Source organism: Pteropus vampyrus, unplaced genomic scaffold (assembly GCF_000151845.1).
Source record: "Pteropus vampyrus isolate Shadow unplaced genomic scaffold, Pvam_2.0 Scaffold44, whole genome shotgun sequence".
NCBI lineage: Eukaryota > Metazoa > Chordata > Mammalia > Chiroptera > Pteropodidae > Pteropus > Pteropus vampyrus.
In genome coordinates, this window is record NW_011888825.1 from 2,173,417 (window position 1) to 2,195,543 (window position 22,127).

The window sequence follows — 22,127 nt, forward strand, 5'->3', positions numbered from 1 at the left end:
AAACTTCGAAGGTTTAAAAGGGAGCAGAGCCATCCAAATGCCCCTCTCCTTATATTATAAATATCTGCTATCCTTTTTTTGAGCCTCTGCAGTTTCCTTGTATAGGAAATCACCGCCACCTGGTGGCAGTTTGTAAGATGCTACAAACTTGAGAGCTACAGAGGGCCCGTAAGCCCCTGTCCCCTGTCCCACACAGGTGTTTGCTGAGGAGGAGGCACTGTATAACTCAGCTACCATGAGAATCTGCTCCTAACCTGGGGGATCTATGAGGGAACTTGCTCGGCCTGCTGACTCAGTAACTCTGAGGTTTATGAGGACCTGAAAAATGAGTTGATTTCTAGACTTCAACGTGCCCAAGAGTGACCTAGAGGGGCTTTTCAACATTCAGGATTCCGAGGCCCCAGCCCCAGGCTCTGTGAATCAGCCAATACACCAAAATGCTCTCCCCAAATTCTAAATGACATTCTGGAAACATAATGTTACTCACTGTCAGAGGTGATTCAATCCCTTGGATTTCCCCTCTATATTTTAAGTACTTATAAAAGAGATGATTTTGTCTTTAAAAAAAAGTGGCTGGGTTTCTATTTATACTTATTCTTAACTTTTAAGCATTCTCCTTTAACTGGAGGTCAGAAGTCCTTCCAGAAGCCTTTCCTCGTGAACCCTTGAGCCGGCCTGTCTTGCGGGGGGCAGGATTTTGAAGCCAGTTTGCCTTCTTGAAACTCCTGTACTCTCCACTTCCTCCTCCTTTCACCTCACGCATCAGAAGAGGTCACGAGAAACCTCAAGGAGGAAGGGATTTCAGAGACCACCTGGTCCAGGGCTTTTCAAATGGTGGGTTGCTAAGAGTTGTGAAATCAGTTGAGGACCAAAAAGCTGGTTCAGGTAGACCAGCTTTTTGATGGGAGTAGACCAGAGATGAGGAAAATATCAGAATGCATGTTAGGCAGAAAGAGAAGAGCTGTTTCATGAAATGTGTGTGCTGGCTACATGCATGCGTATCTACCTGTATGTGGAGATGGGGTGTGGATACCTGCGTGTTCTGGGTGGCCATGTAAAACGTGTTAGTGTGGGTCATAGTCAAATAAATTTCAAACGGAACCTCAAAGATGCTGAGTAACGCCCAAAGTCAGAAAGGTGGTTAGTGATAGCAAGCTTAGTGATAGAGACTCGTGTCTCCTGATTCCCGCTCTCCCCTCAAAATCCTGACTGAACGTATGACCTCTACTTGCATGATCAGCTTTTCTCCCATCAGAAATTTTTCCATTTTCCCTTCTTCAGCAAGAGCCAGGTATAACTTCCTTTGTATACCGCAATCTTATTTTTCTTTTTAGCAGCCTATTGCTATTAACAATGGCTTGAGCTATAGACTAGAAAAGCCTGAAAGACTGTAAAAACAAAACTGCATTTCTTTAAGAGCCCATATTCCTGACACAGAACAGCAGAATTTTAATTAGCCTTTAGGAGCAGAGGTTAAATGAATCTCGTGCAGAGGTTAAATGGGTCTCATGCATACGGGAGCCATATTATCCATGGAGGAGAATACCCCTTTCTTTTCAAAGAATAGCCATACAACCACTGGGCTGCAATTGCGATTGCCTGAGGCCACCAACATGGACAGCAGGCTGGAAGCAGCAGAGGTTCTCATAAAAAACCTGTTCCATGAACATTCTTCATAAGCCTTCCATCAGCTGAAGGGTGAAGCCAGCCCTGACTTACAACGTCGTGGGCATTTGGAGGGCCAGCTGCACCACTCTGGACAGCCCCTTAGAGATAGTGCTCCTCAGAACAGGGTTTTGTGCTTTAAATGTCACTGGTCTTCCTGAGAAAAAGTCTGGGGGTTACGTCTCCACATCACTCGTCACTCGGTCCTTTCCACTGCCTCCTCAGTAGCTGAGCCCTCAAGGCCATGTGACAATTTAACCTCTCTACCCCTTCCCACTTGTGAAATGGAGATACTGTTTTGCAGGGTGGTTGATAAGAGAAATGAGTTCTATCATCCTACATGAAGCTATCTAGAACACTTAAATGACTGTGATACTGTAATATAATAACAAGCATGTATTTTGGCCTTTGTCCTTGGGCCCTGGCCAGAGCTCCTAAAACCTTTGTAATTTCCTAAGTGATAAGGGTGCTAGAAGCATCTTTTGTTCTAATTTGGTTGTTGACGCTGGCTCCTGTCACAGAGCTCCTAAATCTCTTGGAATTTCCTGGGTGATAGGAGTGTCTTTTGTTCGAATGCGGCAACTCTTGGTGGGCTCCAGAATAGCTTCAGGATGGGGGCTGGTCGCCAGAAAGACCAAGCCATGATTAGAAGCTTGGAACTTTCAGCCCCACTCCCCAGTCTCTGGGAGAGGGCCCAGAGATGGAGTTAAATAATCGATCATACCTATGTGATGAAGCCACCATAAAAATCTGTAAACTACAGCGTTCAGAGAACTTCGAGATTGGTGAACATATCCATGTGCCCAGAGGGTGACGCAGCCCATCTCCACAGAGACAGAAGCTCCTGCGCTCAGGACCCTTCCAGACCTTGCTCTACGTATCTCTTCATCTGCTTGTTCGTCTGTGTCATCTATCATATCCTTTAATATACAATAAACCAGTAAAGCTACGTGTTTCCCTGAGTTCCGTGAGCCATTCCAGCAAATTATCAAACCTGAGAAGGGGGTTGTGAGAACCCCAAATCTGTAACCACGTCACAGAAGTGTGGGTAACCTGGGGACCCAGTACTTGCAACTGGCATCTGAAATGGGGGTAGTCTTGTGGGGCTGAGTCCTTAACTTGTGGGATCTGATGCTAACTCCACGTAGTTAGGGTACGAATTGCATTATGTTGTAAGACACCCAGCTGGTGTCAGAGAATTGGGTCAGTGTGGGAAAACCGTTTGATGGCCGGAAGTGTTGGTGCGAGCAGTAGTAGTAAAAGGAAACAGCAGAAGAAAACAGCATTGGAGAGTGTTTTGTCACCCGAGTACTCAATAAAACAACCCAGAATTAGGGGTCCTGCTGATGGGAAGTAAATGCCACCAGGATTCCTGGGGATCTAGCAGGAGCCCTTTCAGACGCTCATGTAGGTCTGGCTCCCAGCCCCACTCACCACGATGGCAGCTTTCCCATTCATCCTCCCAGTCAAAGGAGGTTTCTACCATGCAGAGAACAGAGCTGCTGCAGGCTAGGGTCGAAGGGAGATCTAGAGGAAACACTACCCATGATCTGAAGCTTAAAAATAACTTGCTGTTTTGTATGCAAGGCAGAAAAGAACCTAATTCACAGGAGCTCCCTTCCCTCAGAGCTTGAGCGGCAATTTCCTTGGAAAGTACTTGGTGTATACAGCGTCTGTGCCATTGTTAGCCAGGAATTCTCACTCACATCTGGGTGTCAAGTCACTCTTGGGGCACTAACATCCTTTAAAAGCATCCCAGATCCTTCTAAAGCTCCTTCACATGTCTTGGCCATTTGAGCCATTCATTCTGCCCTGTGTGTGCAGGGAACCATTATGAGTGGGTGTGGGGAGGGCTGGTACAAAGCCAGACTCCTGTCCTCCAACAGTGCATATTCCGTGGGGACCCCAAAGGCCGGAACTGCAACTGCTGTTGGTAAAGCACTAGAAAAGAGATAGAACCTGTGAGCCTTGAGTGTGGATGCTCCAAGAAGGAGCAGCCATCTTTGACGGATGCTACTTTCAAAAAGTAAAATGGGTGGGTGTGCCCCTAATTTAAAAATGGGGGCTTGGAGAGGTGAAGCACTTTGTCTGAGTGCCCTCTCACACTGCAGTTTCTGACCAGTGCTAGTGGGAGAGCAGGGGGAAGAGTGTGGACCGAGAAGGCAAAGGTCACTGAGGACAGAGCCACTGTCAGGAATCTCTCTTCCTTTAAAGGCAAGTACGCTAGTGGGCAGCCCCACCAGTCCCGCGTACTTTGGTGTGAATTATTTCACTTAGACACCTGGTTAATTTTTCTCCTGAAAAGTAGCTAAGAGCCTGAGAGGGAATGTGGAGATATGAGCCAGGGTATGGGGAAGAAAGGATCATTTGGAAATATGGGGAAATCTGGAGAGAAAGTAGGACTGAAAAGAGTAGGGGGGTCAAGAGGAGATAGTCAGAGGGTCCCGTTCATTCATTACCTCAGAAAATATTTACTGAGCATCTACCATGTACCGGGCAGAACCCTGAATACCAAGGGCAGAGAAAGCGGGATAGAAATATCACTGCCCTAAGGGTCTTGGTGCTAGAGTCTTTAGAACCAAAGGAAAGAAGGCTGTTACCTAGACCGAAATTTTATAACAAAACAAAGAAAGCAAAAATAAAAAGTTTTCTCTTTGGCATAGTCTAGTCTTTCCTGACACCAAGACGAAGTAGAAAATACCAACGTGGTATTTTGAAAGCCCAGCAACATGGCAGCAGGGTTTCATCACTCAGAAGCTCACCTGAGGAGTTAAGGGGAGCCCACCTTCACCTCGCAGAGGTGTGCTGGGGCAGCTTTACTGGCTCACCGAAGCCAGCTGTTACATTTGTAGGAATTTTGTGAGCTGTTTGCTAAAGGCAGCCAGTATTAAAAATTAACTAAATTTAAAATTAATAAATTATAAAAACAAGGGTATTAAATATTCAGCATGTATCACTAACTATATTTTACCATCATCTATGCTCTTGATGGATATTTCTGGTTATTGATACTATTGTGTTGGTAGGGTAGAAGCACTGTCCAATAGCTTGCTACTGTGCACAGCTTCCTGACTCTTGAAATTTACATCGCAGAAATTGGCCAACATCACAGGCTGGAGAGACAGCTGTTAAACATTTAAGAACACACCTCTGTGCAAGACCAACCCAGAGAGGCTGTGGAGAGGGATTACCTTGGCAGAGAACTTGAGGTGAACTTCTGCCTCATCTGCAAGGCTCTTCTTCACCTGCGCCCATGCTTCTCCCAGGGAGCTACAACACGAAAGGAGACTGTCAGACCCAGAGAGAGCAGCGGTGACCTCATGTCTGAGACCACAGCCCTTCCTGAGGCATAATGGTGGGTCGTGACCCCGAATCTTGAGAAAGCACATAACACCCAAGACTGTGAGCTTGGATGAGGCAGAGGCCAACCAGAAAACAAACTTGGGCACTGTGTTTCAACTCATGGGGCCAGATGAGCCATTCCAAACAAAGCTGAAGATCTCTGGAGCTGAGAGAACAGATTATGGCAGAGAGTTGAGTGGTTGGGGAAATATTCAGAAACCCAGAAGACTGGGGTGATACGAGGAAGGTGGGGTGCAGCAGCAGAAGGGCCTTGATAACTGGCCAACTGCTCTCCTCATGTCTTGCCATCTCCCCTCCCTGGTTTGTTGACAAAGGGTGCAAACATCTGCTGGTAAATCATGGAAGGAGGACAGATGACTTCTCAGGGAACAGCCTTTTCTCAAATGGAAAGTACCACATAGCCCTGCTTGCAGGCAAATCTCTAACAGCATGACTTCCAGGAGGGGTAAATGAGGACCATCTGGGTGTAGGGACCTCCTAGGGATGGCTACACAGCAGAGAAAGTTCTCCATCATCATAAGTGTGGCCCTCTGCTGGTACTGGTTCTGCATTATGAGCCCTAGTGTTACACACGGCTTACTAGAGAATGACAGAGTCTTCTAAGGCAGTGGTCCCCAACTTTTTGGCACCAGGAACTGGTGCTCCTATGAGAATCTAATGCCTGATGATCTAAGGTGGAGCTGAGGTGGTGATGCTAGGGTTGGGGAGCGGCTGCAAATACAGACGAAGCTTCGCTTGCTTGCCCGCTGCTCACCTCCTGCTCTGTGGGCCCGGGGTGGGCAGTTAGGGACCCTTGCTCTAAGGTAAATCACTTTCCACTCTAAGATGCTTCAAGTAGAAGCTATCTCCTTAAGTCTCCAAGACTTTGGAATGTAGGCCCCCAGGCTACATTCTTATTATCTGCAATTCTTTAACCTCACCTACCTTTCAAATGATCCCCCTGATACCTTGCTCAAGACCTCTCCACCCAGCTAGGAAACCCAGGCTGAATGTTCAGTTGACTTCATTTCATCAAAAAGCCACTTCCTCCAGAGACTTCATTAAATACAAGTGGCAAAAGCTGATTAAAAGATAGCATGCTATGAGGGTTCTGAGTTTCAAGCAGAGAAGCCAACAGCTGAGAATTACCCAGCAGAACTGATTCCTTTGATCACAGCTGGGGCAGCTCTGGACAGTCTGGCTCCCCATCTGATCCAGCAGATGGGTGGGAGGTCCAGGGCAGGGGAAGGACAGGGTGGAAGCAGATGTGGTCATCAGACAGATACGGGAACAGAATACCAGATCCAGAAACAGACTCACAGATGCAGGTGACTGCTGTGCAACAAGATGCCAAATTATCTCAATGGAGAATGGGCAGTCTTTCTAACAAATGGTGCAGCTATGACTGTATGTCCATAGAGGAAAAGAAGAAATCCTGACCCTGACCTCATGCCATACACACAGATTATCTCGAGATGGATCACAGACCTAAAGTGAAAATCAACACTACACACAGCTTCCAGAAGCAGTCTCAGCAGGAGTGGGAACTTGATTAAAGGGTGATGGGGAGGGGTTCATCCCTGCAACTGAGCTACATATGAGCCTCCAGAAGGTGAAATAAGAGCCCGCAAGCCGCAAAGGTCCCGATAGTACCGAGGATGTGCGAGTCTACAACCAGTGGAGCATGTGGTGGCCTGAGAATGTCATCTGAGGGCTACTGGGAGGATAGGAGGAAGCTGTTTCACACTCAGGAAAACGTTCTTGGCCTCGTCTCCAGCCTGGGCATTCAGAGTGAGAGGACGTCATTCAAATGGCCTGTCTAAGCTAATACATCCCCCATGCACACCCCCACTCCAATATTCCAGGCCCCTTCGAAGCACTTCACAATTTAGAAAAAAGCAATTTAGAAATTCTCTCATTTGAAGAGATACTTTTCATCTGATAAGTAGTTAATGGAAAAAATAAAATCTGAGATATAGTTCTGTTCCAATATATGGTCCGAGGCATGCCAAAGCAAAATGCACGTTACTGTCACAATTACCAACCAGAAAAGACCAAAATCCCATTTCCTTTCCACAGAGGAGAGAAAAACTGAAGGCAGAAAATAAATAACATTATTCTGTTTACACGTGCCAATGTGCACGTATCCTATGGAATCAATTTGAATACAGCACCTGAGTTGCAAAAGCAGCTCAAGTGTCCCTATCGGCACCTTCCAAGGTTGCCCTGAATTTCTAGGCTCCAGCACTGAGCTTTGAAAGTTTCAAGCCAAACTGGGCCAATGTCCAAAGCTGTGTATAAATGCAAAACAGTGTTGTGACGCATTGTAAGTAGGGGGCCATGTGTTCACGCCCCACATCCCAACAGTGCCTGCCGGAAGGAGCGTGTGCCTGGGGTTAGCGTGTGTGTGCAGTGGCGATGGGGCACATGTTCATGCCATGTTGGAGGTAAGTAGCATCCATGCACAAACGTGAGCGTGTGCAGGGTTGCCCTATGTTTGTAGGTGCATGTGTGTACAGTGCGGTGGTGCAAGCCTGACTTGTTCAGTTGGGAGCATATGCTGTGCATGTTGGCAGGACGGAGTGTACTTGGCAGCAGCCCAGGCTGAGGAGCTGGAAGCGGGAAGACGCTGGGGCAGCACTGCAGTCACAAGGCATGGAAATATGTAAAAAAGCCCCCTGCCCAGGGAGGAAGGGCAACTCCCTCTTGAGCCCCTTTCCTGCCCTCCTCTCAGGCCCAGCATATAAAACAGAAGGGGGCCAGAGGTAACCTCATTTATCTCTGTAGAAGAGACACTGGCCCTGATGGGTCGCCCTGAGGCCTTTGGCTGGCGGTCAGTAGAAACCATTCGGAGGCGGCCTGTTGGCTGCGCAGTGAGCCCATGCAGAGGCCTTAATCAAAGCCACATTTGGTTGGCAAAGCCCCGTCCCCTGGGGGATTTCAAGCCATGCAGGCAGATCTGGACTTGTGTAACATCACAGCTCTCTGACAATCACAGAAGGTCTTCCTTCCTCTGGAGCTCACTGCCCTTACAGGAGGGCTTCAGACTCTGCACTGGAGGTTGGACTAGACTGAGGACCCTGGGGACCTTTGAGCTCTAACTTCCTGAGCCGTTGTTTTTATTTTTGAAGTGAAATTCACACAACATAAAATCAATCATTTTAACAAGAACAATCCAATGGCATTTAGTACATTCGCTATGTTGTGCAACCACCACCTCTACTTCCAAACCATTTTTATCCCCTATTATGGAGTGAATGTTTGTGTCCCCGCAAATTCCTATGTTGAAGCCCTAACCCCTCAGTGTGACTGCTGTCTGGACATGGGCCCTCTATTATGTTAATTAAGGTTAAATGAGGTCATAAAGGTAGGGCCCCGATCTGACAGGATTCTGTGTCCTCCTTATGAGAGACACTGGAGACCTTGCTCTCTCTCTTCATCAAGGAAAGATTGTAGTGAGAAGGCACAGCCTGCAACGCAAGGGGATGGCTCTCACCAGAAACCAACCCTGCTGGCCCCTCGATCTTGGACTACCAGCCCCTAGAATTGTTATTAAGATTCTGTTGTTTAAGCCACACAGTGACTCTGTGATATTGTTACAGTGAATACACACCCCCACCAAAATAAACCTCATACCCATTAAGCAGTTACTCTCCCGTCCCCTAAAAACCCCCAACTCCAGGGAACCACCAATCTTCATTCTGTCTCTATGGATCTGTCTATTCTGGATGTTTCACATAAATGGAATTATACAATATACAACCTTTGTGTCTTGCTTCTTTTACTTCATCCACATCGTAGCATGGATCAGTACTTCATTCCTTTTTATAGCTGAATAATATTCCATCATATATCCATATATCCAACGTGGATAAACTACAATTGTTTATCCATTCATTCCTTCATGGATTTGGGTGGTTTCTACCTTCTGGCTATTGCGAATTGGGCTGCTAGGGGCAATCACGAGCATGTATTTGAGTGTCTGCTTTTAATTCTTTTGAGCAAAAATCTAGGAGTGGAATTTCTGGGTCATAAATATTTAGTTTTTTGAGGCACTGTCAAACTGTTTTCTACAGTGGCTGCATTTTATGTTCCCACCAGCATGTTGAAACTCTTAATTAACAAGATAGAGCAGAGAAGGCTATGGTCTTCCTTCTACTAGGGATCCTTCTGTGGCTAGGAGGGTGGGGCTGAGCTTTCTCCAGCCCAGGTTCCACCCAAGGCTAGCCAGGGAAGGGAGCCTGGGCCTAAGGCCCATAGGAGGGAATTCTAAACAAGAGGCCAGGTGAAGAATCCTTTCACATCGAGGTTCCTACCAGCCTGCCCTCAGAGAAAGGAGAACGGGGGGTAGCCTTCTGGGAGCTGGTGCCCAGGTACCAGTGAACAGGGCAGAGGGGACCCTAACATATTCCAGCACATGGCAGGAGGCCCTTGACCCTGAGAGGGAAGACAAAGTAAGTGCCAACCTTGAGCACACATGCCCACACCTGAAATCATGGGTGCCAAGCTTGAGCCATGAATGCCCACCCTGAGGATGGGACCCCACCTTGAGCTAGCCTGTGGAAACTTCCTCATCCAATCAGCGATCAGTGAAAAAGGGTCTCCCTTCTTGAGTGTCCCCTCTCCTTCTCCACTCCCATCACTGTCCTCCCCACTCACCCTTCTTCCTGTGCGGCCAAGGAGTTCTGAGACAGCTTAGCTAAGTTTTTCGCATATTCTTCTTCAATCTTTATCCTGTAAAGGGAAAAAAAAAAACCAACATGGCAGCTCTCCATACTAGACTGTGGGTCCAACCTGCAGCCTTGCCGCTTATTAACCATATTAAGGAACGCACTAGACCATAAGCTCTGAGAGTACATGGCTGTTTTTCTGTCTGCCTGACACACAGTAGGAGCTCAATAAATATTTGCTGAATGAATGAACAAAATGGTCTGAACCTCCATCTCCTCATCTGCAAAATGGGATAGTCCTATCTGTCTCCCTAGGCTGTGAGAGTGAAGCGCTGTCACTTGCACAACTCTGAACACGGGGCTGGACACATGGCAGGCGCAGTGCTTGAATAAATGAATGTAATCAGCATGGACGACAGGAATGCCCAGTGCTGTCCTCCTCTCCCTTTCAGCCCAGTGCTCTGGGTTAAGACCCTCCAAGGAGGCATCGGCCCCTCAGAAGCAAAAGCAGAACCTCTCCCTATGGTTTCCCAGCCCCCAGTGCCTCTAACTGTCAAGCTGCAGGGCATAAGTATTTCCATGGAAACCAGGCAATGTCCAGAGCCGGCTGGTTCCATTTCCCCGGAGAGGGAAGTTGCCTTGGATTTTGCTTCCAGCAGGCAGGCCCTTGACACACTTTCAAGGCAACTCTCCGGGGAGTGTTCTGTAATATCTGGCACATCCGTGTTCAATGTGTTGTCAGAAGTATTGTTCGCTGCTTAAGCGGTCCTCAGGACCCACGTGGGAAATGAGGGAGCTGTGCTGTGACAACCAGAGCCGGCCTCACAGAGCCCCTGGTTCACCACTCGACAAATGGAAAAACAGGGCTGCAGCATTTTCTTCCTGGCCACTCAGAAGCTGCTGCCCAAAAGGTGTGATGATGTAGACACTGACGGCCTGACCAAGTCCCATGGCAGCATTCTGAGTACTAATTATGTCACAATTTGGCACTGAGAGACCCACAATCTTGTTCTTTTTCTCTCTGCTTTGCTTTCAGTGCCATCTCTGGCTGGTCTCTATGTCCTCTCAAGTCCATCTCCTGCCTCATCACTTCCTCTCTATTCACTCTGCCTTGAGCCCCATCTCCTCAAGATGACAGAGATGGCCAGCCTGCAGCCTCCAGCCTGTGGCCAGAAATCTCTCTGGAGAAAAGATCGAACCATGTCACACTCTTAATTTCAAACCTCCAAGGTATCCTCCATGCCAACCACACGTATCAGGTATGAAGCCTGTCTGCTTGCTGAGTGTCACCTCCGGAGCTAGGGCTGGCATCACTTTCACCCCCTGCCCGCTTCCTTATGCTGAGGCCACAGCAAACCACCAGGTGTCTGCCCCCTGACCTCACTCTGCGCCTCAGTTCTCATTTCTCCCAGCTCTGAAAGGCCTTCCCTCCAAGATCTCACACGGACTGAGAAAAATTGCCGGAGTCTGCATTTCTCAGGGAAGACCACAGTTCTCAAATGGCAGATTCCGTTTATTTGCAAACACGATGTTTTCACAAAAGTATAAACCATAAATGTGTTCAAACTTTGGCTTTTACAACCATTTTCCGATTTGCCTGTTTTACGCTATGGTTTTCTTGTACCTGAGCTATGCAACCTCTCATTTCCCTACCAGTTTAATAGGTCATAAAATAAAGATTTCATTATACAAATAGATAATGGGCCTCCTAGGGAAAAGAGGGGCTTTGAGATGACAAAGAATTATTACTCGATTATTGTTGTTATAATTAAAAAAGAAATATTTAAAAATATATTGCCATTTACTGTAAATATTTCCAGTGAGTCCTGGAAACTCCAGTTAGAAAGCTGTGTGTGTGTGCAAGCACACGTGAGTGTGTGTGGTGGGGTGGGAGAATGTGCATGTGGGGGGTGGTGGTGATGCAGGTGTGTGGGTACGTCAGTGTGTGTTTAATAGGGTTTCAGAACTTGGAGAGAGAGGTAGAAAAGGAACTTCTCTTTGTAGCTTTTCCCAGTTCCATCAGGCTGAATTTATCATTTCCTCATCTATGTTTAAATAAACCACTATTTTAATCCTTGCACTTATCATAATCACCTTACCTGATTCTTCCATTAGCCTGAGCTCCTTGAGGCAGGGATGGGATTGGAGGCGGGGAGGGCCGGAGGGGGGCTCTGTATGCCTAGGCCCAGGACACAGTTTTGGTTCAAAGGTGAATGGAAAGGTAACATTCACCTCTTTCGTTATAAGGCACAATGCTGCAAATGAGGGCCATGTAGGTAAGTAAAGGAGCCAATCAGTGCGTGTGGGGAGACAGTAGGGAGTGGCGGAGACTGTGGCAAATGGGGAACACACGATCCCTCCACAGGGGCAGCTGCTACTCAGCTCCAGCCAACTGTTGTGTAAGGGATGCAGAGCTCCCGTTCCCCAACTTACTGCTTTCTCCAGAAATGCTAGATATCGAGATTTTAATGTAAAAACCTACCAGTTAAAAAAAATTGTTGACTCAAATCTTAAAAATACTACACTGGCCAAAGCAACACAGTTGCTGGTCAATCTGTCCTAAGGGCCTTGAGTTTGTGACTCCAGTCTCATGTGGTGCTACCTAAGCCCAGTACTGGATATACAGTGCTCGCTCCTGATGCTCACGCCCCTCAGGCTAAGGGGCCAACCTGGGGGCTGCCACCAGTCTCTGGACATGGGAGGGCCCAGGCCTTACCTTTCCCGGATGAATTCTGACATTTCCTTCTGCATCTGTTTGCCCTTCAGTTGTTTCTGAAGCAGCAGTTCAAACCCAGCCACAGTGCCATTGCCTTGGGGGTCCTTCTTATCAGCCTGGAAAGGAAACAGAAGCAGGAGAGTTTAGGTGATGGCTGGAGCCACAGGAAAGGGTAGACAGAACCCAGAAGGGACCCAGATGTACTTGGCAACTCCAACCTCAGCCGAAGCAGGAGGATGGGAGCAGCAGTCTTGGTTGCCCCAACTCGTGTCTCTCCTGGTGCCCCTACTCCCATGTGCTCCCTGATGCCTAAAGCCCTTACGGCCGCTGCTACCCCATGTCCGTGCCCCTCAACCTCCTAATCTGGGGAAAAAGAGGAAGGTCAAGTGGCCAGGAGCATAAGTTCTGATCCCCAATAGCCTATTACTTTCCACCAGGTGGCTGCTGAGGCTGGCCAGACTCCCTAGGGAGCCCCGACTGCATGCTGAGACAGTCTGTGACCTTGGGGCATGTGCCCCTAACCCTGAGCCATCCATTTCCTGTCAGCTTCTAGCACTGGACAGGCAGTGACATCATCCAATGCACGTTCATAAAAGATCATAGTGGCTTCTGGGGAGAAACTGGATCGAAGGGAAATCAGAGTGGAAAAGGGCAGGCTGCCAGGGTTAACGTCCCAGCTGGGGGACCTCAGGCAAGTTCTTCAGTCACTCCAAGCCTAAGCCACTTCATCTGTGAAATTGGAGAAATAATGGCCCCCACCACATATGGTCATTTTGGGATAAATGACATGTGGAAACGGCTTAGCACACTGCTCAGTATATACTAAATACTCAATAAATAGTATCGACTGTTAATTATTTTTAAATGAAAGGACTCAGAGAAGATGGCCAAGTCAATGAAATGGATACTTAGAATCCAATCCATTTTGCAAGCAAATACTCTTAAAATTTCAAATTAAGTGCTTTTGCTTCATTTTTCCTCCACTTCCTCAAGAATGCCCGAATACCTCTTTCCTGCTCGTACTTCCAGCATGGCCTTCCCTGCCCTCACAGCCATGGCTGCTGGAGAACAACTTGCAGAGCCTGCTTGAGACCTGACTGGCAACTCCTCCGTTAAAGCCTTTCCCCACCAGGATCCAGGGTCAAATGCCTCTATACTCAATGGAAGGAGTTAAAAATATGTCCTTTGACATCACAGAGAGGTGCAGATGCAACGGTGAGAATCCTGGGCTAGGGTCAGCTCAGCCACTGGGTGATGCAGTCAGGTCTTTCTAATCCCAGGCTGCATCTTCCCGCCTCCCACCCCTTGAAATAGGAGTGGGTTGTATCAGTAAGATCCCTTCCAGAAAATGTTTCAGACAGGGAATGGAAAGGGGTTGGATGCCTGGAGAGAAGCCCACTTATCACTGTCAAGTAGGTAAAACGTTTTACAGACACCTCCTTGCTCCCTCCCAATGTGGGATCCTTTCGTCAGCTGCCCTGAACCAAGACCCTCTGAGTCACACTTCGGTACCTCTGTGACAGGGAGAGCCCCACCACTGGAGTGTATGATGTCACAGTGGGGCTGCCCTTGCTGTTTAAAAGTTTCTCCAAGTATATTTAAGATTTGTACATTTCATTACATGAAAGCTGCATCTTGATACAAAAGCAAAAGAAACATTATACACAGTACTGAGCCCCAATCTGCCCCCCTACCCCCGCATAGGATGGATATACTGGAAAAAAACTGGTATGAGGCAATGGGCTATAATGGCTGCGTTAGCAGAGAGATTTCTATTAGAAGAAAAGGCCTTGATGGTCACGGAGATAAAACCCCATAGAAAGTATCAGAGTCCCAGGAGAGCTAGAATTAAGATGAGAACCCACAAGTGTTGAGTTCCTGGATGCTGCTGAGCCACAGCAGGGTCACACGCTCCCCGATACCCCCGCAATACCCTGTACGTTGACCTCCAGCTCCTGGGTGCCCATTCCCAGGCCTCTTGCTCGTCCCTGAACAATAGTTCCTTCTTTAGGGTTGACGTCTCCTAACCCAGCTCCTTCTCTTCATCTCCACGCTGCCATGATCCTTCCTGATGTCCCGCAGCCACCTGCTTAATTGGCGCCCCTGCCTACTCACAGTCCTCACTGCCCAATGCATATAAATCAGATCACATCACATTTCCACTTAAAACCCTCCGATATCTTTCTACTGCAAACAGAATAAAACCCAATGTGCTTACAAGGCCTGTGAAGTCTTTCACATTCTGACCCCTGTTCACCCTGGCCTCTGAGCTCAGCCCCTTGGTATGTCTGATGCTAAAGCCAGAGCTCTTTTTATAATGTTTGCTGCCTCTGCACAGATCTCAGATCTGGAAGAAACACAGCTGAGCCATAAGACTTGTCCCTACCAGGGGGAAACAGGAATCGTGGATTATCTTCTAAAGCACAACTGATTCGGTAGAAAGAAAGAAAGAGCTATTGTCCAGTAATCGGTTAGCAAATCTAAAAAAGGATAGGAGATCCATTCTGCACAGTGGTGAATAAACACTTTTATTTATTTATTGTTTCTCTGGTTCTTTGCAAAGTGTTTTTTTTGTTAGTTCGTTAGTTAGTTTGTTTTAAGTGTACAATTCAGTGGTTTTTAATCTATTGACAACGTTGTGCAACCATCTCACTACCATATGATTCCAGAATGGGGTGATCTCATTTTGAAAGTCATTGCTGACTTTAAAACGCAAATGTCCAGGGCCATTCCCAGAGTTTCTGAGGAGGTGAACTATGCATTCGTCAAGATATTTAATTGTAGAAAAACACACATAACATAAAATTTACCATCTTAAACCATTTTCGAGTGTACAGTTCAGTGGCATTAAGTACGTTCACACTGTTGTACAGCCATCACCACCACCATCTCCAGAATTTTTCTCTTGCGAAACTCTGTACCCATTAAACAATGTGCAAAAGTCCTAGAATGACAGAACTGTTAAAGCTGGGGCTTTCTCCAGGCCCTTGTGCCCAACCTCCTTGTGACTTCAATGGAAACAGAGAGGCCCAGTAGGTGAAGCACTTGTCTAAGGTCACCTAAAAGAGTGACAGAGCAGGTCTGCAGCCCAGACTCCTTTACTGAAATTGATTCTAGTCTCTTGCCTGAGCAGCAAAGAAAGTGACCCTCCAGCTTACTCACTTTCTGGCTGGGGTTTCTGTATTGCCATGAATGAAAACCCTGTTGATTCTCTGAGATTTATACAACAATCTGGACTCCAAGAGGGCCTGAAGATCCTGCCTCAGGGGCTAAACCTACTACTGGTCCTTTAGGTTTCAACAGGCAAGATCCCTCTTCTCTGAGCTCAAGGCCCTCATGCCCCTCCTGCATGTCGACTTCTGGTCCTCAGGGCCACGGTGTAGGAGAAACTGAGGCACCACTTACCCAGAAATAGTCGCAGTAGCTCCATTCAGTTGGTTTCAGCAGCTGCTGTTCTGGCATTGTGTCTGGGTGAGGGAACGTCACACAGTTTATCTGTAGGGCACAGAACAGGGGGAAAAATTAATTGGCTGGAGGGTTGGGAGAAGCTGAGAAGGCTTTGCTCCTGGGATACAGCACTACAGACATCTGCCTTTAGGATCAGCCTGGAGATGCTCCAGGGGACAACATTTCAAAGGAAGGGCGACCAGCACTAACACCCACCCCAGAGGGTCTGGCTTTTGTCCAAAGTCTCTGGATGACAGAGTAACAAGATCTATTAAAATTGCAAACACCCAGAGCTTTTGACGCAGTGATTGCACTCCAAAGAGTCTGTCCTACGGATATACCTGCACATATGGGCAGTGACATACAGACACAGTTTTTCACCACAGAACCATCTACAATAGCAAAAGGCTGGACACAACTCCTTTGTCGATCAGCAGGGGAACAGTAAAAGAAACTACAAGAAGGGCATCTATGGGAATCGTATCCACAATGAAAGGCACTTTGACAAAGTTCTTATGGGTTGATAAGGAAGGTCTATCAGGATAGACTAAGAGGGAAGGAGAGGGAGCAAGGTGTAAAATAGTATTTACTGTATGCTACCATTTGTGTAAAAAAGGTGTGTGTGTGTGGGGGGGATACACACACATTGGTTATTTACATATAGAATACTTCTGGAAGCTGATAACATCATTTGTTTCCAGGGAAAGGAATTATGTGGCTGAGGGTCAAGGGTGAGAGGTTACCTGGTGCATTTTATCTCATAAAGTGTATTCTATGGACAAAGAGAGGTTAAAATTGTAATTTAGGTGTACTCTGAAGCTAGCCCTAGCCCAGGAGACTGCAATGCAGAAGTTTCTGGGGATCTGTCTGACTTTTCTGCCCAAGCATACCCCTGGTGGTGGAAGTGGCTTTGCCACTGCTCCTGCTGATGTCCCTTTAAGCCCTAGATCCACTCCCTTGGTGCCAGCTAATGTGTGTTCTTTGTGGGAGCTGCAGAGCCTCAGGGAGGCAAGGCCTGAGCCCTGTCAGTCTTTAACCCCTCATCGCAGCCCTGGCATCTGCTGAAGCAGGTGTCACATGGTCAAGGCAAGAACAATGCAGAAAAACCCTGAATTTTGAGACGAAGGCCACGAACTCCAAAGCCAGGCAGCTCATGCAACAAGTGAGGTGCCCGCATGTCTCAGAAACTGCACCTTAAGTGCGGGGAGGATGACCAGCCTCTGCTTCGGGAAGGGGAGGGTGTCTAAGGGGCAGATTCCTCACAGTTCGCACCAACTGCTGTCAAGCCAGAATGAGAAATCCAGTGTCATCAGGTCATGTGATGACTCAAGAGAAGTAGAAGATTGGGATTTTTATTGAAGTGTCTCAATTCTGAAATGTTGGCCAATTTAATAATAACAACAACATCAATAACAATGCAGTGTAAGCCAAACCAACTCCTCTGCCAGCTGAGTCAGACCCATGGGCTCCTAGCCGTGACCTCTGGTTCAGGGGCTCGAGGGTGGCTGGAAGGAAATCTAGGCCTCCCTAGCTCCCAGGGGCACAGGCCTCATTTGCAGTCCTGGTAGGAGAACATGGGAAGAGTCTAGCCAAGAAAAGGAGCCCCCTCCTCTTGGATGCTGACATTTGGCTGAAATCAGGGTGGAGATTCCCACTCTGGAGGGACACATGGCACTGTAGGAAGGATCAGGGCAGATGGGCAGCACCGAATTCCATCAAGGTCAAGATGAAGGCCTAAGGGACCCACCATGGGTGAGGAGTTTTTTCTCAATGAAGTACCCACAGCCACTCAAGGTGTCACTGGCCTGCAGGAGCCTGCTTGGGGGGAGGGCCAACCTTTCAATGCCCAGCATCAGGGAACAGTCTCCCAACCCCTCTCTTTGGACTGACACCACAAGGTGTGTCCAAAGGTGAGTTTCCTTCAGGGCTCTGACGACTCACTGTGGTGTCAGCCTCATCTGCAGAAATCGCAGAAACAAGGGATGGAATACAAAGTCTCACACAGTCCTCATTTCACGCTCCAGCTAGTCGTGTCAAGAAATAATGATGATCACAGTCCACCTTTATTTTGCTTAATAATGTAGTACATTAAAATTTCAACTAAACTTAACGATAAATTAACTATGACATTATATTGGGCAATAAGAATCATGGACTAGAAGGCTGAAGGCACTCAGAGTGGTGTAAATGCCCTGTCAGGGGTCTGGAAGGTGACAGGTCCACAAATGGCCCCGTAACAGGCACTGAAAGAGAGCTAGCTAGGATGGGAGAGAAGGGGTGGGAGAAGATAATACCTCATCCCCCCTTGTGGCTTCTGCCACTCTGTAAGGACACCAGTCCTTGGGGGTACTGGTCAGGAGCCCCAGGATGGCTGTCGCTGACTCTGTCACTATGGTTTGGGAATTAGTCACTGCCAGCTCTCCTACAGAAATTTCCTTGAATCCCAGAGCCCTTCACCCCCTGGTGGGTGCCTGGAGAACTGCACCTCGCTGCGCACCAGGAGGCAGCTGAATCAACTCGTGGAATTCCTGGGGAGTCCTTACTCAGGCACCCTGCCAAAAGCTTTGCATGCATTCTCACTCCATCTCCCCAGCAACTCTGTGAGCTGGGTAACATCGGCCTCATTTTATATGAGGAAACCAAGGATCACAGAAGAATTTGAATCCTGGAGGGCTGACAGCAGACCCGAGCCCTCAACCACGATGCTCTTAAGTGGGAACACTTGCTCGTCTACTTTCCACGAAAACATTTGTTGAATGGCTACTCGGTGCCACGCACGACGCTAGATCTTCCCAGAACTTTGCACACGTACACCTGTAATTACGCTTCTTGTGACTGTTTATTAGCATCTCTCTTCCTTGCCAGACTGCTCCATGAGAGGAGGAAGACCACTCTTTGTTTGTTTCCCTGTTATGCCCCTACTACTTGACAGCATAGTCACCTGACGAGTGCTCAGTAAATGTTTCTTGGTGCAATGACTGAAGGCTAAAGATAGAAGGTATCATCTGTGCCCTCAACAGTTTTATAGCCTTGCGAAGGAGGCAAACAATAAGTTATTGCAATACTTTGGGATAAATCTACCACTGGGGTAAGCCTGGGGTGCTGGGGCTCCAGGAAGGGGAGGAATCTCAGAGGGAATGATATTAAGGTATTAAGAGTAGGATTGAGACAGTCAGGGGGCTGGGAGGTGAAGAGTGTTGCAGGGAGGAAAAGAGCTCAGGGGTTCGGGATGCACCGCAAGGTTGGGAGCATGCTGCTCTGTGTGGCGGGGGCGGGGGCTCACGGTCAGGGAGAAGGCGACACTGAGGCCAGAGGGGGCCTTGCAGGAGTGAGCACCTCTGGCAGGGGAGGGATGTGACTGGGTTGCTACAGCGTGAAAGATGCACTGGACGGAAAATACAGCCAACCTCAGCCCCTACAGGAGGCTCCAGTGACCAGGAAGCGTGACAGTGGCTCAGAGCACTGTAGTAAAGTGAAGGAGCAGAAAAATGTGGGACAGACTTTGCAGACAGACTTCACAGTACCATGAAGTTAACTCACTGACTGTTTACCAGGGGTGACTTTGACTGTCCCCACCACCCCAGGGACATTTGACAATCTGGAGGCATTTTTGGTTGTCACAACTGGGCGGGGAGTAGGAAGGTGAATTTGCTACTGGCATCTGGTAGGTAGAGGCCAGGGATGCCAGTGCACTGCACAGGACAGTTTCCCCTCCACCCACCAATAAAGATGTCCAACCCAAAATGTCAATAGTGCCAAGGCTCAGAACCCCTGCGTTAACTGGCCTGGGTGGACAGGACTGTTTTCATTCACTGGAACAAGAAACATGTGGGTGGGGGATGGGGGTTGATGCCAGGGAGAGGGGGGCTGTGGCAGGGGAGGAGGATGCTGAGAGCTGTGATGTGTGCTGATGTCCTGAGCATTTAGAGCCGAAATATTCATTGGCAACGACCTAGTTCAAGCCCATGCACAGACAAGTCCCTTGCCCACTATCACGCAGCTAAAAAGTGGCAGAGCAGGGTCCAGACTCAGTTTCCTGGGCCACTCTTACCCTCATCCTGTGCTTCTATGACCTCAGGCCTCAGAGTCAAAGTTCACATGTCCCTGGATCAGAAGGTCTGGGAAAGGACAGGCTGCCCCAGGCTGACCATGGGCTCCATCCAGTAGGGCTCTAAAGTCTAGAGAGGGAAGAAGGTGGGAGAGGCCTTTCCCCAAGGAAACCTCCACGTGTGGATTCCTGGCCCCTCCTGGGTGACATTTTTCAGATGATTAACACCACCTCTGCACCTCTGGGACAGAGCTTGTCCTCCTCCCAAGGGCACGACAAGAGCCTTGATCCCATGCTCCACCTGGTAATCACAGGGGATGTGCTAAGGGAACCACCTTCTGCTCTGACAAGAGTTAATAATGTGCCAGCCTGTCCTAAATGCTTCACACGTATTACCTCATCTAATCCTCACAGCAACCTGCCAGGCAGGTGCTATTGTTACCCCCATTTTACAGATGAGGAAATGAGAGCACACAGAGCCGTTAAGTAACTTATACAGGATCCCACGGCTTGTGTAGTGGTGGAGTCAGGGTCTGCAGCCAGGCAACCTGGGCACTTAACCCCCGTCACACTACCTTTCCAACACGCTGAGGCGAAGACATGCACCACATTCCTACCTGACGCAGGGTCTCAAGTTGGAAAGGGTGTTCAACAGGGAGTGGGGGGAGGGGAGTTATGCCTCCCAGTGTGTACTGTTCCGAAAAAGGTCCAGGAGCCACTCCCACTCTCACCTGCCCTGAGATCACCATCCTTAACCAGCAGCATCTTCACTCTGGCACCCTCAGATAAATGGAGTGAACCCACCCCCTCCCCAACAGCTCGCTGTGCAGCTGAAGTTCTTCCAGAGCCATCCTGCACAGGGGCAGTCAGAACCACAAGGGCTGCCCCCCAAAACTGGGGAGTTCTGGAGGGTCTGTAGCCACCACTAAGGAACCTGGCCATGGCATGAGAATGGCTGAACACAAATGTGACCCACCCAAGGGGCCCGACCTAGGGAGGCCCTGAACACACTCCCGTCCTGCCCCCCAATTCCTGGCTCCAGGCCAGCACAAATGCTGTGCTGGAGGGCAGAGGCTGCAGCTCCTCGCCCACTTATCTGGCCAGCGCCTGTGCACAGAAGAGACAATGGCTTTACAACCAAGCAGGCCCTGGATTTTCTCCTGGAGGGAGGCCTATCTAGGTGGGGAAGGGAGGGGAAAAAGTCAGAGCTGGGTCTGTGAAAGCAGGAAATAAACAATCCCAAGGGCATGCCTCTAGCCCATGAGCTCCCTCACAGGGTTCCAGGGCCCCCAACAGGCCACATCAGTCCCAGAATTCCTCTTTCCAGAAGAGGAGTGTGGCTGGTGGCTTTGTTGCCATTTTCTGGAATCCTCTAGATTCTGACACATCACGTTTACGCCAAGGACTGTCACTCTGATGAAGCAGCTATCTCTATTATTGGCCAAGCCCAGCACCCCACTGCACTTGTTTGCCCTTTCAAAACTCACTCCAGGCCACCAGTGGGTGGGGAAGCTGGAGAGTCAGAATCAAGCTCAGTCCTCACTGCTCAGCCTCACCGAGAACCAGGCTGGCACCTAGATGCACCACTCTTTCCGGCCCAGGCCTGCAAATTTCTTTGGGATCATACAGTGTGGGATGAGCTTACCCCAACCCGACAAGCAGCAGAGAGGTAGCTGTGCCTCAGCCTTCCGGGAGCCTGGACCTCTTCCTTTCCCCAACCTGAGTGGCCCTACAGTATCTCCTCCTTGTAGACCATGAGCTCTGAAGGATCAGAACCCAGAGGAAGGGGCTGTGTGCAGGGAGCACAAGTGCTGTGTGCTGAAGGAGAGGGCGGCACACAGAGGTCTCAGCCATCTCCAGCCTGGAGACCTGTGGGGCACCTGGGTGGGCAGCTAGCAGACTCAGGTCCAGTCCGGGGCTTTGTCCTTCACTCTCTGCTGCTGGACAGTCCCGACCATCCTCAGTTTCCCCAGCAAATATTTACCAGGGCTTGAGTGTTTACTTAAAACTCTGGGAGTGTTGGTAACAATGCAAACCAGAGAGATGCACTGTAGGTCTAAGACTCCATGGAGAATCCTGCATTTTAAACAAGTATTCCAGAGGCTTCAGATGCTGACTACACTTTGCGGGCTAGCTAGTGAGAAGAACCAATTTAGGTGAGTGGGAAGAGGGAAGATGCCCAGGCAGAGATGGACAAGGTGAGATGTCCGAGGAGACCCTGGGACACACCTGGCCCACT

The 22,127-nt window shown here is 48.7% G+C and overlaps 1 protein-coding gene across 2 annotated transcripts in view; it reads right to left on the minus strand.

Annotated features, from left to right (window-relative positions):
- GAS7 (growth arrest specific 7) overlaps positions 1–22,127 on the minus strand; it is a 205,879-nt gene that overhangs the window by 12,009 nt on the left and 171,743 nt on the right. For both annotated transcript variants that reach the window (XM_023529945.1, XM_011358958.2), the window contains exons 6-9: positions 15,799–15,888; positions 12,394–12,509; positions 9,667–9,741; positions 4,857–4,935 (exon numbers count right to left, since the gene is read on the minus strand). In XM_023529945.1, coding sequence (XP_023385713.1) covers positions 4,857–4,935; positions 9,667–9,741; positions 12,394–12,509; positions 15,799–15,888 — 360 coding nt within the window. The remainder of the gene's footprint in view (positions 1–4,856; positions 4,936–9,666; positions 9,742–12,393; positions 12,510–15,798; positions 15,889–22,127) is intronic.